This window comes from Vombatus ursinus, unplaced genomic scaffold, assembly GCF_900497805.2.
Source record: "Vombatus ursinus unplaced genomic scaffold, bare-nosed wombat genome assembly UNPS02009835.1, whole genome shotgun sequence".
NCBI lineage: Eukaryota > Metazoa > Chordata > Mammalia > Diprotodontia > Vombatidae > Vombatus > Vombatus ursinus.
Genome location: NW_020949613.1, coordinates 5,537,002 through 5,550,496, shown reverse-complemented (window position 1 = coordinate 5,550,496; position 13,495 = coordinate 5,537,002). Strand labels below are relative to the sequence as shown.

The 13,495-nt window shown below is 36.9% G+C and overlaps 1 protein-coding gene across 11 annotated transcripts in view; it reads left to right on the top strand.

Annotated features, from left to right (window-relative positions):
- The window catches only part of DST (dystonin), a 445,378-nt gene that overhangs the window by 318,058 nt on the left and 113,825 nt on the right, over positions 1 to 13,495 (top strand). For all 11 annotated transcript variants that reach the window (XM_027852998.1, XM_027852999.1, XM_027852997.1 and 8 more), the window contains 2 exons: positions 1,178 to 1,673; positions 3,441 to 4,912. In XM_027852998.1, the coding sequence (XP_027708799.1) occupies positions 1,178 to 1,673; positions 3,441 to 4,912 (1,968 nt within the window). The remainder of the gene's footprint in view (positions 1 to 1,177; positions 1,674 to 3,440; positions 4,913 to 13,495) is intronic.

Genomic DNA, 13,495 nt, shown 5'->3' with positions numbered 1-13,495 from the left:
TGTGGAGCTAAAGTACATAGTTTTTACTGTTTAGAAATTGCTCCTTTGAGGTTTTATTCACTTAATTGTGGTTGTGGATAACACTGTTCTTAAAACCAATGTAATATGGTACTGAGAAGAGATGAGCAGAATGAGAAGGAAAGGGAAAATTTTTAAAGATTGGAAAGGAAGGACTCTTGGAACACAGCTGGTTAGAGTTAGACAAATCAAAAGACACATAAATCCACAAGCAAAAGACATTAAAGTTAGGTCATACAGAATAGCAGAAGCACATTTTGTGGAAGAGTTCATCTGTGTGTAGGAAGTTGGATTGTGAAGCAATGAGCCCTCTTCTGTAAGGTACAGAGGCAAACTGGCATCCTTATTGGATAGTCCTACCTCATGACTTACCTAAGTGACTTGCCTAGAGACACACAGTTAGTGTATGTTAGAGGAGGGAGTTGAACTGAGGTCTTCTTGGCTCCAAGGAAGCTCTTAATCTACTATGCCACTCTGCCTCTCATATATACATCTAATACTTTGTAAATCTTAAAATACATTTCAAAATTGTCACTCTGGATTTCCTATGATGTGAACTTTCAGAAATTTTAAAAATGCCTCAAGTGATGTCACTGGAAGCATATTGACTTTTTTAATTATAATATGACTGTTTATAATTATAACATCAACTCTACAGAATGCCCTGTTTTCCTTGCAACTATTAATTTTTCCATATTGACTTAATATATAAAAATTCACATTCTGGTCTTTTTTCGAAGAACAAAATTTGTAATTGAGTTTTATTTTCATGTTATCATGACAGTCAAAGTATATTGCCTTTGGGTGATGCTATCGATCATTGATTTAAAGATACACTGTGGGCAGCAGCTAGGTGGTGCCGTGGATGGAGCACCAGCCCAGTATTCAGGGGGACCTGAGTTCAAATCTGGCTTCAGACACATAACACTTACTAGCTGTGTGACCCTGTGCAAGTCACTTAACCCCATTGCCTAGCCAAAAAAAAAAAGATGCACTGTGATGTCATAGAACATTCAGAGAAAAAAATACTTAAAAATCCATACAGAAATGTTTAATTATTAGTGAATTGTTTATTAGCTTAGACATTTGATGTTCTATTTACCATAGTAAATCAGTTTGTTTTTTTTGTTTTTTTTTTTTTTTCCCTGCATTATCCTAGATCCTACTAAAAGAATTTGATACCCGGAAGCCTCAGTATGAACAGTTAACAACAAGCGGTCAGAGCATTCTAAGCAAACCAAGTGAACGCCATCCTCTGCATGGAACTGTGAAAGAACAGCTGACAGTTGTGTCCCAAAAGTGGGATAGCCTGACAGGTCAATTGAGTGACAGATGTGACCGAATTGACCAAGCCATTGTTAAGAGCACCCAGTATCAAAGTCTCCTGAGAGACCTTTCTGATAAGCTAAGTGACTTGGACAATAAGCTCAGCACCAGTCTGGCTGTGAGCACACACCCTGATGCCATGGAACAGCAGTTGGAAACAGCCCAAAAAATGAAGCAGGAAGTAGAACAGGAAATCAAGAATATAAAAGTGGCCCAGACCCTCTGTGAAGAGTTGTCAGCACTGGTTGGAGAAGAGTACTTAAAAGCAGAACTCAGTAGGCAGCTAGAAGGAATCTTAAAAGCATTTAAAAATATTGAACAAAAATCAGGTTTGTGGGTTTTAATCAAATATATGTATATCTCTATGTTTCTGCCATCTTTTTGCTGGAGGTGGGGAGAAGGGAGAAAGATAAGAACATATACAATAGGTATTGCCCATTTCCTTGCCACTCATTCCTAGGTCATAAAAAGAACTTGTGGGGAGCTGGGTGGTACAGTGGATAAAGAACTGGAGTCAGGAGGACCTGACTTCAAATCGAGCCTCAGACATTTCCTAGTTATGTGACCTTAGGCAAGTCATTTAACCCTGATTGCCTCCAAAATAACCCCCAGCCAACAAAAACTCCCAAAAGAACTTGCTTACAGTAAAAGAGAAGACGAATTATGTAAAAGGTATGACCTGTAGATCACTGTAATGCCTACTGCCCTGAGAGCCTGTCTTCTTTCACTACAGAACACAGTCTTGGTCTGTTACTAACTATGTTGGTGTAATTTAAAAATATATACATTGGAAATATACTTTTTATTTGAGTTTGCAGATTGCTGCTAAATTGTTGCTTTTGAGACAGTTGTAAAACAACTGTGTTTTCTGATAAAACCATTCACAACAGAAAACAAAAAAATAATCGACTGTGCTTGCAAAAGGACTTACTTCATATCTCTGTGTGATGTCATCTTAGCCTGGTTGTTATCAAAGAATACTCTTGTGCAGGAATATCTTGAATAAAGGTTTTGTTTTTGTTTTTGTTGTTACTGTTGTTTTTTTTTTTTTTTTGACATTTTTGTGCTCACTTGCTTCTATCTGCTGGTAGTAAGAACAGTCTAGGTTTCCCCCAGGGCAAACAGAAGTGAGCTTTGGGCAGAAAGGCAAAAGAAACATGAAGTTTCACTCTACATTTTTTTTAGCCTTTATGGAAGGAATCCCAGCATCTTAAACATGGTTTGTAATAAATATTTATCGCTTAACATTAGTAGCCATTTCTCCATTGTGACAGTGACTAAATATTTTTTAAAAATAGGCAATTAGACTAAGTATAATTTAAATGTTGATCATTTTCCACATAGTATCAAAGCATTGTTTCTTCTCCTTTATCAGTCATAGGTGATTAGTTTAGAATAGCTAGGTGGGGCAGTGAACAGACCACTGGGCTTTGGGTCAGGAAGATCTGAGTTCAGATCCAGCCTTAGACACTCACTGTGTGACCCTGGGCGTGTGTTTGCCTCAGTTTCTTTATCTGTAAAATGGAGATGATAATAGCACACCTACCTTCCAGGGTTGTTGTGAGGATCAAAGGAGGTAATTGTAAAGTGCTTTAGCACACTGCTTGGCACATATGAATATTAGCTAAAACACTGCTTGGCACATATGAATATTAGCTAAAAAAAATAAAACCAAAAACTAGACTAAAAAAACAACAAAAAACAGAGTTAGGCAGCCTTGGTCCAGAGTTATAGAAACTGAGTGGCATTTGAGGCAGTTAGAGATACTCTACCACTTTTTCATTTCACATATATTTTCCTCTCCTCCTTTACCTGTCACTCCCCTGCGGTCTTCTGCCTTTGTCATCTCTCTGTCATATTTCAGGACATGTTTCTCTTCTTTCTTTGTCCCCTGGATTAGGCCTATTCCTGGTGGTTCATTGGCTTCCCATGGGCAACGGTGGCTCTCAATGATAAAATAGCTGCAGTCCCCTATTTTAAAGTATCCTGGACATTCATCCCATTTGTTATTTTTTTCTTGGATTCACATGTTAATTTTTACACATTTGGTCAATATCTTGTGATAAAAGATAATTAATCTGTAATATTCTTTGCAGGAAATCATGTTCAGCAACTTCAGTCAGCTTGTGCAAGCTCCCATCAGTTTCAGCAGATGTCTAAAGATTTTCAGGCTTGGCTGGGCACAAAGAAAGAAGAACAAAACCGATTTCGTCCTGTATCAGCCAAATTTGATGTCTTGCAGGAATTAATTAAAGACCAGAAAGAATTTAAGAAAGCCGTGACTGATCATTTTGATTCTTATGAAAAAACTATTGCAGAAGGTGAAAATTTGTTATTAAAAACCCAGGAGACTGAGAAGGCTGACTTGCAGTTGCAGCTTAACACAATTAAAACCAATTGGGATAGCCTTATTAAACAAATGACAGAAAGACAAGAGAAGCTGAATGATTGTTTGGAGAAAGCCTTTAAGTACAGAGAGCATGTAGACAGCCTTAGGCCGTGGATAGACAAATGCCAAAACAACTTGATGGAAATAAAGGTTTGCCCAGATCCTGAGGAAACAGAGAAGTTGATCACTAAAGTGAAGGCTTTGCAGAAAGAAATGGACCAACGCTTCGGAATGGTAGAATTATTAAATAATGCTGCAAATAGCTTGCTCAGTGCCAGTGAGACAGACAAAGAGGTTGTTAGAGAAGAGAATAAGACATTGATCCAGAAAGTAGACATGGTCACTGAACAACTCCATAGTAAGAAACATTCTCTGGAGAACATGGCACAGCAGCTGAGAGAGTTCCAAGAGAATATCAGAGAAGCCCACCGGCAACTTAGGTGTGCCAAGGAGCAGCTGGAAGTTCATAATTCCTTAGGACCTCAGGCTTGCAGTAATAAACACTTGACTGTCATGCAGGCCCAGCAGAAATCACTTCAGGCCTTGAAGCCCCAGATAGAGTCAGCCAAAAAGTTTGCCCAGGACCTGGTGCTGGAAGCTTCAGACTCAAAGGGAACCTCAGATCTCTTGTTAGAGGCAGAATCTTTAGAACAAGAGCACAGTGAAGTCAGCCAGCAAGTTGAAGAAAAATGTTCGTTCTTAGAGACAAAGCTTCAGGGCATCGGTCATTTCCAGAATACCATCCGAGAAATGTTTTCTCAGTTTGCGGAATTTGATGATGAACTGGACAGCATGGCTTCAGTGGGAAGAGATAGAGACACACTGCAAAGGCAGAAGAGTGATATCAAGAACTTTCTAAAGAAACTAGAAGACCTTATAACTGACAACGAAAATGCCAATAAAACCTGCAAAATGATGCTGACCACAGAGGAAACATCTCCTGATCTTGTTGGAAGTAAGAGAGACTTGGAAGCTTTGAGCAAACAGTGCAATAAATTATTGGACAGAGCAAAGGCCAGAGAGGAAGAAGTTGAAGGGACAATTTCCCGGCTTGAAGAATTTTACAATAAATTGGAGAAAATGTATAATCTTCTCCAGAAAGCCAAAGAACACGAGGAGTCACAGGGCACTGTTGGAATGGAAACAGAAACAATCAACCAGCAACTTAATGTGTTCAAGGTAGGGACATTTTTATTTTATGGATTTTTTTATTATTACAAGAAGCAATTTCTAGTAAGTGTGGATACGGGTTCTATTTTTTTGTATGAACTACAAGGGCAGCTACTGCACTGTAGTTGAATGTGAATAGTGATGGGTGTATTTTGCTTAGGTGACATAGTTTATCTGATGTAAGAAGAGAGCAGATGGTTGAAGGGCTAGTATAGAGGTCTGGATTGAGTGAATCCAGTGAATCTTTGTTGGTCTGGGGTAGCCCAGTAGAATGCAATTTATCTGGAGTCTGGGTCACTTAAAGGGCTGCCCTAGGAATTGGAGTCCTCATTAGAGACATGAAAACAACTGATCTTCCTGATGTCCTCTGGCTCTGGTAAGACCTTAGCCAGATTTCAGTCAGCTGCTCTGGGTCTTCTTATGCCCTGGTTCACACCTGTGATCCATTCTATAGCAAACTAATTTGATTTTCTTAATTTTTTTATTTCCCCACATTCTCCTCTGGAGTAAATTATAGCTTCTCCTGAACTTTTCACTCCCTTTTCATTTTATTTTGTGCCATCCTCTCATTCTTCTTGATTTTGTTTCTCCAATATCCTTCCTATTTCCTCCCTTTATTGAGTTCATATATTTTAAACTCCATGTAACCTACTTATCTCTTGCTTCACTGAGTTAGTCCTTGATTGACATTACATTTGATGGTGATAGGAGAAGTGCACCCTCAGCAGTGTGAAGACTATAGACTAATGAGGTCACTGGGCATGAGGGAGGGCACTAATGATTAGACATTTATCTTGTGGGAATCAAGAATACTATTTCAGATATCATGTATACTAGTAGAATCTCAAGATGTAAATACTATGTCCTTGTAAGGACACTTGAAGGTGTACTACATCATTTATATATAAAGAGGAAGAAAATGAAAGCCACAGGGTGAAAAAGTCCATTTCTTTCCCATCAGAAAAGAACATTGATGGAATAGGTTCCAAATATATTCACTAAATCAAATCTTATAGCAGTATTTTAGTTTCCTTTTCTCAGTAGCATTATTGCATGGCCTTATAGGTCAGGAAACATTGAGGCTATACTTATTTCTTTTTCTCTGTAGGACATTTTTTTCCTCCCTTTTTTGGCACCATTTTTTTTGTATGATATGTTTAGTAATTCAAAATAGTTCAACCAGCATCAAAGAATTTAGCAGTAATGGACAGGACAACAATTGTTTGTCTTAAAAAACATTCAGTTTTCCAGATATGTGTCATAAATATCCCTCTTTCTTAGCCACGATATTCCTAATATTTTAAAAGTAGAGTTCCTTTTAGGAAACAACATGTTATCCACAACATATTTTTCCAAACTGTTAACAGTTTCATAAAGCAGGCAAATGTGAAATCTATGCAAACTCACATTAATTTTCTCCTTTCATCTTGCTCAAAGAAAACTGGCCTTTAGGCCAGGAAGACCTGGGTTTTAAAATCCCTCCTCTGACAGTGGTCCCTGGTTGTGACCCTGGGCAAATCACTTAATCTCTTAGTGCTCCAGTCTATTCTAAGATAACATGCTGTAAAGAAAGTGCCAAGCTGCATTTTCCCTTTATCTGGGAGTTCCTTATATATAAAATCACAAGTCTAGTTCCTGTCCCAATCCAATCATGCTAATATAATGTGACCTTGGGGAAGTCACATCACCCCTCTTAGGTTTGGTTTACATATCCATAAGAAAAAGAGTGTTTGACAAATAGTCTCTTAATATTTTCTCTGGTGTTAACATTCTGTGATTCTTAAGACCCTTCATCATCATAGAGTAAGGCACTACTTACCTATTGTGGTATTCTCAGCACTGTGCAGATTTGAATATCTCATATTTGATCTAGATTTTGTAGGAATATTTTTGTAAAAAAATGGGAGTTTCTGATGCAACTTTGAAACTATTGCTTCAGGTTTGGTTGTAGGACAATATTAACTTTTTTGTTTTAATTGTAAAAATCAACATGAAGCTACTTAAATTTATTCAGGTATTCTTTGAACTTGTGTTTGAGAAGGTAACTCATTTTGTTGTTAAAGGCAACTCATAAAGCTGTGTGTAATAAAAATACACAATGAAATGAAGGTGATATTATATGTAGTGAATCTTCCCACAACTGTGCACAAAGATTTTCCTAATTCCCAAAGTGATTCCAGAGAAAAAAGTAGCCTCCTCCTTTGGGAAATTACTTTTGAAAACTGTTAATAGAAGTAGCATGAATGGTTTTGTTTTTTTTTTAACCAAGTCAGTTATACAGATTCATTTATTAATCAATTGTTAAGAGGCTTTAAAAAGTTAAATGAATTGGTTAGCATTTTGTGACTTTCTGTCTTTCTATTAATTTTAGGATAGTAGGAATTGACTAATTTCAATGGATCTTGATAAAAAAAAATTGGCTATCAATATATGCTTTGAGTTTGATTTGTGGTCCAGTGTAATGTGTTGAAACAAAACAGCCAATTGTTTTCAAATACTTATATTTTATGTAATTTTCAAAACATATTTCAGTGAAATTTGAAACATTAGCAAAAGTTACAACAGGGGTAGAGAATTATCTCAAGTGAGGTCAGAAGTTCATAGAAACATCAGTTTATTTAATTAGCTCTAGTGAAAGTAATGTAATTTTTAAGGTCATTGTTGTTCAGTGTTCATATCTTACTTTTTTTTCCCACGGAAAATTTCCCACAGAAAATTTCCCACAGCAAATAACCTTTTTCTACTCATTCTCTCTCTTATCCTTGTAAAGGGACACCATATTGTTTGCCTTGTTGAATGTTGTTTGTAGATATGGCACTTTAGATCCAGTCTTTCCCTCAAGGTACTTCAATAGTAGAACTTGACTGGAAAATATTCCACAGCTGTCCGAAGTCCAAGCAGTAATTGAGGTACTGGTTCATGTGAATTGTGAACTAAAACAACAGAACAATGGTGATGTAATGTGAACAAACCTTGGATTTTATGATAGTATCTTTCTGAATTCATCTGAATTCAACTGGCAAACTGATTAGTTCACAACTCAGATGTGTATTTTAAACATTTCTGGGCATTTTAAACTTTAACCACAATACATACATCTTTTAGTAAGCCACTTATGTCTTGTGGAGAACTTCTATGCAATGAGCCTGAAGCATTTGGAATTCTTGGTAAACCAAGGACCTAGACATGAACAAACTTAGGAACTGATTATTAATTGGCCTGGAATAGGAAATAAGATGTGAAACAAATGTGTGAGTATTCTGAGGGAAAATACCCAGTCTCCTGTTGCTTCAATGACTTTATAATATAATACACTTTTGACCCTTAACAGTTCCAGTAGCTTTAGTTTCCCCTAAGGTGCTCTAGATAAATTAACCCTGGAACAATTTTCCTTAATATAAAATGAAGTCATTTTCTTCTGAGGAATACTGAAATGGTATAGGAGTAATTACTCTGGCACCCAACAGAGGGTGCTTTTTGCTCAATAGGACTATGGTATAATACTGAAACTAGGTAATCTAAGGTGCAAATTTATGCTTTGATTTTTCCTAAAGTATACAGCTAGAGATTGTAGATTATTTAAAAATCTTATGTTTTTAGAAGAGTAAAAAAAAATAAATGTCTGAAACAGGAACTTAGAATGCAATTATTAAAAACACATGTTATTCTGAACTAAATATTCTTATATTTTTAAAAGTGGGAACAATTAGCTTTTATTTTGAAGTGATGAGGCCCTAATTTACTGTTAGTAGAACTATTTAGGATATGCCAAAGGCATGTTAATCTCCAAGTTATTGCCTAATGTAATGCCTACTGAGACCGATTTCATTTTGTGAGCTCTGCTTTTCCCAGGTTGCTACTTTCAGATAACATAGCCATTGAAGCAGCATTTCACAGGATTAACTTAAGCTCTGATTCTTTCAAACACACCTGACATCTCAAGCCTCAATTTTGTAGCTATTTATATTGTACTTCTCACTATAACAACTAAATGCTACATATAATATCACACACTGAGCATTTTGCCAGTGGGGAGGTGTGAATAGCTCACCAGGTGAATTTTGAAAATGTAGGTCATAGGTGAAAAACCATACTCCTTCCTGGCCTGTTTAACCTCATTTCCTGCCTGGTCTGTGGCCATTCTGCCACTCCCTCAATAAACAAATTCCAGTGCTAATACACTCATTGTCTTGTAGACATTGTTCTATAGTTTGCAAAACACTTTCCCATTCATTCTTTCATTTGAATTTCACCAAAGTAACAGAGCATGAAAGTTAAAATGGATGTCAGAGGCCAGTTGGTTCAACTCGTATCTAACCAAAAATCCCCTCTACAATTTTCCAGAGAAGTGTGTTTGTGATCCTATGATCCTGCCTTTGCCTCAAGATTTCAACAAAAAAAAATAATATTGATATATGACATTTACACAGCACTTTAAAGTTTTCAGAGTGCCTTCTAAAACCCCATTATACAATTGAGGAAACTGAGGCTTAGAGAGATTAAGTGATGTGCTCATGGTCAAGCCATAGCTAGTAAGCATCATGGGCAGAATTTGAACTTGCAGTTTTCTGAATTCATCTATCCAACACTCTGTCCACTAGGAAGGAAGGGAAAAAGGAAGGAAAGGAGCCAAGAATTTATCAAACACCTACTATGTGGCAGGCCTTTGGCTGAGCATTTTGCAAATGTATCTTATTTGATCCTTATAAAACCCAGTGAGATAGGTGCTATTATGATGTCCATTTTACAGTTGAACAGAGGTGAAGTGACTTAGGGTTATATAGCTAGTAAGTGTCTGAAGCTGGATTTGAGCTCAGGTCTTCCTAATTCCAGGTCTGGTGATCTATTCTCTGTGTCACCTTGCTGCCCCTAACTCTTCTTTGGGTTCTCTCTTATAATCTGTGGCATAAATCCAAATAAGAAGAGCATTTTCCAAGCAAATTGAAATAAAAGAGCCACATACTTTTTCCATTTATGAGTTGCCACATCATTCTATCCTAAAAATTTCCTACTTGAGATTTAGACATTGTTTAACCAGATCCCTAGTATCTGAACTGTTATACAAGCTGTAGGACTAAGCTTGTGGTCCAGTAGGAGCAAAGCAGACTACTACTCTGAACGCAGTTCAAATCATTATCTTTCCAAAGTTATGAAAGAATCTCTGTGACTTACTCTTATTTTAAATAAAAAAGAATTGATTGGTTAAAAGAATGAGTCTATACAGGTTTCCAAGTATGGAATCAGTCAAAAAGTATTAAGCTTGTAAAATGTGACAGGCACTGTGCTAGAACCTGGGGATAAAAGTGCAATGAATGAAACAATTCCTACTTTCAAGGAGTTTAGATTTTAATGGGGTTAACATGAAGTGTAGATATAAGTATATACAGCATATAGATATGTGCATATGTATGTGTATGTATGTATAGCATATTTATAGTAAATAAATTTGAAGTAGTAAAATAGTAAGGCAGCTAGGTGGTGCAGTGGATAAAGTGCTATGCCTGAAGTCAGGAAGATCTGAGTTCAAATCTAGCTTTGGACACTTACTAACTGTGTGACCCTGGGCGAGTCATTTAACCCTGTTTGCCTCAGTTTCCTCATCTGTAAAATGAACTAGAGAGGGAAATGGTAAACCACTCTAGTGTCTTTGCTAATAAACCCCAAATGGGGTCACAAAGAGTCAGACACAATTGAACAACAGCGAAAGTAAAATAGAAGATGTATTGGGAGGGAAGGCACTATCAGTAAGGTTGGGAGGATCGGGGAAGACTTTATGCAGAAGATGATACTTAAGCTGTAACTTAAAAGAAGAGAGAGATTCTGTGATGCAGAGGTAAGGAGGAAGTTTTTTCCAGCTATGTGGGATGGCCAAAGAAAAATGTTATTATTTAATATCAGGGGCCATGGTCAGGAACATTAGGCTGAACTGGTAGGCAGCATCCTGCAATTCCAGTTCCTGTGCTGTCATCGACAGTCTCTGTAACTTTGGGCGAATTATTTAACTTTTGTGAGCCTCGTTTTCCTTTCTGTTCAATTGTGGGGGGTTGGTTGGACTAAACAAGTTATCAAGGCCTCTTTTGATTAGTGATTTCTAATTCCATGATTGGCCATTCTCCCATCTTTACTTACAGTAGGGGGGAAATTAACTTAAGAGACAGCAGCGGGAGAGTAGACTGGAAGAAAAACAGCAAGTAATGGAGGAAGAATCTAAAAGCATGATAATGTGGCACAAGAGTAGAGCCATGAGCACTAAAGGTTGGAGTGAGCTGAGGATGGTGAGAACAGCTAAGGACAGCAAAAGGAAACTTCTTGTTCATCGATATAACCATTTCTCTGTGAAATGATAAGAGAGGACAATAGAAAGCAGAATTATTTATTTCTTGTGTTTCTGTTTCCTTGGTCAAGGAGGTTAATCTTTGAACTGCAGTTAAAATGGCTAATGTCAAGTTGAAATTCAGGATATATGTGTAGGGAGATTATAAGAGCGTACCTAGATACCCTTGACCCGTATGATGTACATCTCAGGGTACAAAAATAATTGGTACATGGAGAGTCATCTTTGGAATCCAATTCATGGAATACAGGAGAGGTCCTGCAATTAAAAGAGAAGGGAAAACATTGTTGTATCATTTTTTTAAAGGAAAAAGTGGAGTCTTCACACTCTGGATAAGTAAGCTTGACCTTGATTTCTGGCAAAATTCCATAACATAATATGGTCAGGTATGATCAGTGAGTAACTAGAAAAAGAAACAGTAATTCCTAAGAGCTAGATCAAGAAAACGTCAATCAAGATTAACTTCAGTTCCTTTTTTTTGGACAGTTACTAGAATTTAATTAGATTTTAGCAAAACATTTGTTGAAGCATGTTATGTGTGGGTCAGAACATATTTGAAATATTATTTTCAGTGCTGGGCATCACATTTTAGGAAGAATTGTTTTGTTGTTCATCCTTTGTTCTCAAAGAGGATCAATGGCATCATGATGGATAAACCGAAGGGCATGTGATAAGAATGGTCACACAGCTTTGAGGTCACACCACGTGAGGGTTAGTTGAGAAAGTTTAGGAAGGTCATAATATCTGCTCTCAAGTGTTTTGAAGTCCTGCTTTGTGGAGGAAGGCTTAAATTTGTTCTGGTTAGCCTCAGGACAGCACTAAAAGCAATTGATAGAAGTCGAAGAAACAGATTGAGGTTCACTATAAGGAAAATGCTCCAAAAAGATTAGACTTATTCAAAAGTAACATATATTGTCTTGTGAGAGTAGTGAGTTTCCACTCTAGGAATTTTTAAGCAAAGACAAAAGATGCCCATTTGTCAGGCATAGTCTGGATTACATGACCTCAAGTCATTTCCAATTTTTAATTTCTTTGAGTTTTTGAAGAATTTCCTAGTAATTATGATTCTGGTAAAATGCATTTCTTAAAGAATGAATTACCAAGGGATATGTTTCAAAATTGTGTATTCTCATTCTTCTTTTGTTGTTTTGGGGATGGATTTTGATCAGTGTCTGGAGTGAAGATGAGGGTGGGATTATGCCTCTAGCTTCTCATATTTAGGCCTTTTATTTTCTTCATAACATTCAGCAATAGGTGTTGAATTTTTGTAGTCAAAGCTGTTTGTGTGATAAAAAAAAAATTCCTCACATGTACTTCACCTGGGCCCCACATGTTTAGGAGAATATCCATTTTAAATTCCAGACATTCCAAATCACAACTGACTACAGTTTATCCATTTCACAATGTTGCCATACATGCCTCACAAAATACCAAAAGCTATGTTGCACTATAGCCACTGTTTTGTACTATAAGTAACACACTGAGAAGCGACCTTGCAACATTATGTTTTGAACAACTTCTACAAGCACAGTCTAGTGTCCTTTTCATTACACTATGCTAAAGAAAGTAGTATGGTATATCAGGGAGGGCTTTGGGATGAGAGCCATGTCAACTTGGAAAAGGCAGTGATTTTCTATGGGCTCTCCTCGTCTTGATAAAATGTGAAGATCAGATGAGACAATTTCTATAATGTGGGAGTATTAGGCCATTTACCAAGTTCACCTACAGGCAGGAAAATCAATTGACAAACATTTATTAAGCATGTGATATGTGCCAGGTACTGTATTAGGTGTGAGGATCCAAAGACAAAGATGAACTGGTCCCTGCCCTCAAGTAGTTTTGTTCTATCAGCTATCTAGGTCACACTTTAAGAAAGGATTTAGTTTAACCCTTAATTTGGTCAACATGCCTCTACTCTGTTGCACCCTATGTGAAGCTTCTGTCCTAGATGCCATCAGTGATTGTTTCTTGTCTGTTTCTGTTGCCATCAGAAATGATAGTTTCTTTGTGAATGTGAATGAAAATACAGGTTACATATGTCTTATTTAATGTGAATTTTTTCTTTGTTGTGTGGGGGAAAGGGGTTTTCTTGGGGATGTGTGGGAATATACAGAAAGTGTATGAAAGAATTCCTTGTTTAGATGGTCAATCCAAGACCAATAATAATATTTAGCCTTTATCTAGCTGTCTTCAATGGTAACATACATAACATTGGTAGCTATAGTAAATATAAATTAGGATGATTGATTTTCATTTTA